Source organism: Calidris pugnax, unplaced genomic scaffold, assembly GCF_001431845.1.
Source record: "Calidris pugnax isolate Ruff unplaced genomic scaffold, ASM143184v1 scaffold25, whole genome shotgun sequence".
In the NCBI taxonomy this organism is placed as follows: domain Eukaryota; kingdom Metazoa; phylum Chordata; class Aves; order Charadriiformes; family Scolopacidae; genus Calidris; species Calidris pugnax.
The window spans coordinates 7330511-7335131 of NW_015090805.1; the positions used below are offsets into that span (position 1 = coordinate 7330511).

General features: G+C 47.3%; 2 protein-coding genes across 2 annotated transcripts; both read left to right on the top strand.

The window, feature by feature from the left end:
* Positions 1 to 717: 717 nt before the first annotated feature.
* On the top strand, positions 718 to 1525 carry LOC106885644 (uncharacterized protein C21orf140 homolog). The gene has a single exon (XM_014937998.1). It carries the CDS (start codon positions 764 to 766, stop codon positions 1523 to 1525), a length of 762 nt encoding a protein of 253 aa, XP_014793484.1. The 5' UTR covers positions 718 to 763.
* A 378-nt stretch (positions 1526 to 1903) lies between these two features.
* Positions 1904 to 2804, top strand: LOC106885690 (uncharacterized protein C21orf140 homolog). The gene has a single exon (XM_014938060.1). It carries the CDS (start codon positions 1950 to 1952, stop codon positions 2709 to 2711), a length of 762 nt encoding a protein of 253 aa, XP_014793546.1. The 5' UTR covers positions 1904 to 1949; the 3' UTR covers positions 2712 to 2804.
* Positions 2805 to 4621: the final 1817 nt, after the last annotated feature.

Below are 4621 nucleotides of genomic sequence, written 5' to 3' on the forward strand. Positions count from 1 at the left end.
ATGGAGAAGCAGGTGCACAAAGTGGGAACCTAAGAGGACTCTAGAAACCAAATTACTCCTAAAAATACCTCACCATGAAGTGACATCTGAGGCATCACTTATTTCTTCACCCTCCAAGACCTGGAGCTGGGCAGGTTGAGCACGGTGGACCTCACACAGGTTGCTGTGCTCTTGGGGACTGGGCACCAGGCATCACATCACAACGCTGCCAGGATTGGGTCTGCCCATCAGAGAAGCTCATGTGGGGGTTCAGAGGTCCTCTTCCCCCCCATAACAAGATACCCAGAGTTCAGTCCCCTTCTCCACCTTGGAGGATTTCAAGGCCACATCTTGCAGGAGGCCACGCGCTTGCCAGGAAAGGAGGGAATGGTTTCTACCACTGGTTTCAAAGCTCAGGCATTCTCACTCTCCATGCTGGCTCTGGGCAGCTCCTTCTTCCACATGCCCATCCCTCTGGACCCCTTTTGGTGTTGCCTGGCTGGCCCACATGTGTACACAAGGCCCAAGCACCCACCCAGTGCTGTGAGAAGAGGAACTATGATGTTGAAGATAAGCAAAGTCCTGATGCCAGAAGCCGCTAGCTGCACACTTGCAGCCTACCCAGCCTGCAGGGACCACTGTTTTCCAAGATGCCTTTTGATCTGCCGCCTGGAAGCCCCTGCTGATGCTGTCACTAGTGGGGTGTGACACCGCTGGGTAACACCGGGGCAACGGGAGCATTGTGAGCTCTGTGAGCAACCTTCATGAACCTTCAGACACCGACATGCAGCGCTTCACAAATCCCTTCTTCAGGCACATAATTTGCAGGGGCTGCTGTGATGCTGCTTCAAAGAGGCAGTGCCTGCAGTATTTAAGAGCTCTGAGGACACTGCAGTTTAAGAGTTTCAACACCATTTTTTTAGGGGAAACGGATATTCCAGAAAGTCTTATAACAGGAGAAAAAACAGCCGAGGAGGCCAGTCTGCGCTGGCCGGTATGGACACTTGTTCACGCTGGCAGCAGTCAAGGCTGGGTACCCTGGAGGTACAAACTGCTCTTAAGAGCTGATCTGCCCACCTATCAGCAGAACGGTATTTTTGAGGAGTTGTGTGATTCTCTGACTGCCTCCTATGGGAAATGTGTCATTGTGATCAGGGACAAAAGGCAGCCCACACATATGGGGGCAAAAGATGGCAAGGAGACGGAGACAGGTACTGTGACGCCAGTCCCACCAGCAACCTACAAGTCCAGCATTGAGTGTTGCCCTGAAGTTGCTAGAGCCAATGGCCATGAGCTTCTTGTTGTGCCTTCGTCTTACAACTATCTCTATCCTATGGATGCCGCCTGGTCTTCTTTGAAATGGTTTATTATAAACAACAGGAAGGACTTTGCCCTGAGGTCTATTGAGAAGACCCACTCCTACAAGTGCATCCTCTTCCGTGACCTGATTGTTACAGGAATAGAGAAGATGACCCCAAATAAATGGAAAGTAGTGACTAACAGAGTGAAGAGATGGGAGAACTACTACCTTGACACACTTTCTTAAATGGTTCTTCCTGCAGCCAGGCCTCAAATCTGTTACCACTGGTTTCAAAGCTCAGGCATTGTCTCACTCTCCATGCTGGCTCTGGGCAGCTCCTTCTTCCACATGCCCATCCCTCTGGACCCCTTTTGGTGTTGCCTGGCTGGCCCACATGTGTACACAAGGCCCAAGCACCCACCCAGTGCTGTGAGAAGAGGAACTATGATGTTGAAGATAAGCAAAGTCCTGATGCCAGAAGCCGCTAGCTGCACACTTGCAGCCTACCCAGCCTGCAGGGACCACTGTTTTCCAAGATGCCTTTTGATCTGCCGCCTGGAAGCCCCTGCTGATGCTGTCACTAGTGGGGTGTGACACCGCTGGGTAACACCGGGGCAACGGGAGCATTGTGAGCTCTGTGAGCAACCTTCATGAACCTTCAGACACCGACATGCAGCGCTTCACAAATCCCTTCTTCAGGCACATAATTTGCAGGGGCTGCTGTGATGCTGCTTCAAAGAGGCAGTGCCTGCAGTATTTAAGAGCTCTGAGGACACTGCAGTTTAAGAGTTTCAACACCATTTTTTTAGGGGAAACGGATATTCCAGAAAGTCTTATAACAGGAGAAAAAACAGCCGAGGAGGCCAGTCTGCGCTGGCCGGTATGGACACTTGTTCACGCTGGCAGCAGTCAAGGCTGGGTACCCTGGAGGTACAAACTGCTCTTAAGAGCTGATCTGCCCACCTATCAGCAGAACGGTATTTTTGAGGAGTTGTGTGATTCTCTGACTGCCTCCTATGGGAAATGTGTCATTGTGATCAGGGACAAAAGGCAGCCCACACATATGGGGGCAAAAGATGGCAAGGAGACGGAGACAGGTACTGTGACGCCAGTCCCACCAGCAACCTACAAGTCCAGCATTGAGTGTTGCCCTGAAGTTGCTAGAGCCAATGGCCATGAGCTTCTTGTTGTGCCTTCGTCTTACAACTATCTCTATCCTATGGATGCCGCCTGGTCTTCTTTGAAATGGTTTATTATAAACAACAGGAAGGACTTTGCCCTGAGGTCTATTGAGAAGACCCACTCCTACAAGTGCATCCTCTTCCGTGACCTGATTGTTACAGGAATAGAGAAGATGACCCCAAATAAATGGAAAGTAGTGACTAACAGAGTGAAGAGATGGGAGAACTACTACCTTGACACACTTTCTTAAATGGTTCTTCCTGCAGCCAGGCCTCAAATCTGTTCTGAATGAGCTACCCTGTTCCAGCTGTGCTGAGCCCTTTCTTTCAAAGGGTGTAAACCTAACAAACTTGTCAATAGCACTAATAAAAGACATAAAAGACTTAATTTGAAACCTGAATCTTTCATTTTAGGTGTATGCCAGCATTAGGTTGATGCGTACTACAATGGTGTTGGGAAGGGACAGTTAATTTGCCTTATCGCAAAAATGGGCCAAAATGTGCCTAAGATGCAGTTTAGTCAGCCTTCTGCATAAATTTCTCGGTTATGGGAGTTACAGGACCATGCCTCGGACATAAATGCCCTCTATTTTGAGAAAGACTGGGCTGCAAAACAAATTCTGTAGATCAAGCCTGTCTTAGATCCCAAGGGAGATCAGCTCCTGAGCAGGGAATATGCTAGACCGTGACTGACAGCAGAGTCCACAGCTTAAAGAAGTCTAAAGAATTTAATGTGACTTTCCCAACACCTGATACCAGCTCAGTAGTTCATTACGCCGAGTCCCGTGCTTCCAACAGTGATCTGTAATAAACATTTCGGTGACAGGTAAAAGAAAACATTCTAAAAGGGAAGTTCCTCTCTGAAGCCTAACAATTAGCAGTTGGTTCAGGCTTTAACACATGAAAAGTTCAGTCTCTTAGGATAAAATATGGCACTCATCATTGAAGATTTTCTTTATCTATGACATCAATCATGGGGATGTAATGATTTCTCACGAAATTGAGTTCAAAAGATTATTTATGAGTGATGCAAAGTAGCATTTCTTAACAGCAGTTTTTTCAAGTCCATTGAACACTTTCTTGTTTTTTTGGAAGTGGCTCCCAATTTACATTCTCTGTGTTGCTCATTACTGGGTATGTGTTTATTGTGTACTTCCAAGAGAATGAAGACCATAAAAACATAAAAGAAGTAAGTTATGAGATGATTCACAGGTTCACTAAAATATTTCAATACACTGAGGCAAATCTGTGCAGTTTTTTGCCTGTGTGTGGAAACCATCTAAACGAGCATTGTAATTTGGTGTGGCAGAGAGACGTCTAAAAAAGGGAGTCTCATCTGCCTTCAGAAGAATCCACGCACGTAATTCTCTAGAGCTGAGATGTGAATATACAGAGAAAAATAATCATCTTTTCTCAGCTTCATATTCATCAGCAAAAGCATCTGCCTGTTTTTTACAAATATGGCTGTAGCAGAGAATGGAAAAATAGGTGCTTCAAATGAAAGAAGGAAAGAGTAGGGGGAAAAGGGAAGAGACTGGAGAGGGGCAGGAATGCTTTTATTGTCCTGGTATTGTGGCCCTGACCATAATTTCACATTGGCTTGAAGCAGCAATTGCTCCACTAAATATCGATGAATATGAAGTGGTATGAAATCAGCATGAGGAAAGACAGAGCTCCAGCGCCTTTTCACCACCAGGACGGGCAGTAATTGCACCCTAGCTGGGTTTTCTTAAGAAACAAGGGATGCACACCCCATTTTCCCAATGACTGTTTACCTTCACCCGATGACTCTGCACTATACTACCGGGCAGAAGTAACAGGGTGCTGTAAGTCAAACCAGCGCGGTCCCAGTGACTTCATTGCCATGTTCTGGATTCATATGAAGGAACGAGACCAAACCTGAACGGAGCAGAGTCCTGGACTGCTGTCTCACTGCAGCTCAGCCTTACCGGTCTCTGCCGCCATGGTTTACGCAGCCACAGACCTAGGGCCACATTGCGACACCTCTTCATTGGTAGGGTGTGTCTTCTGCCACCCCTAATTTGCAGGGGAGTCCATGGGACCAGGTACAGAATCAACCGCTTTCCATCCATTTTAGCAACGAGGAAGTACCAAAAGGAAGTGATTTGTGCCACAGGAAGTCACGAGGCTTTCCTGTTTT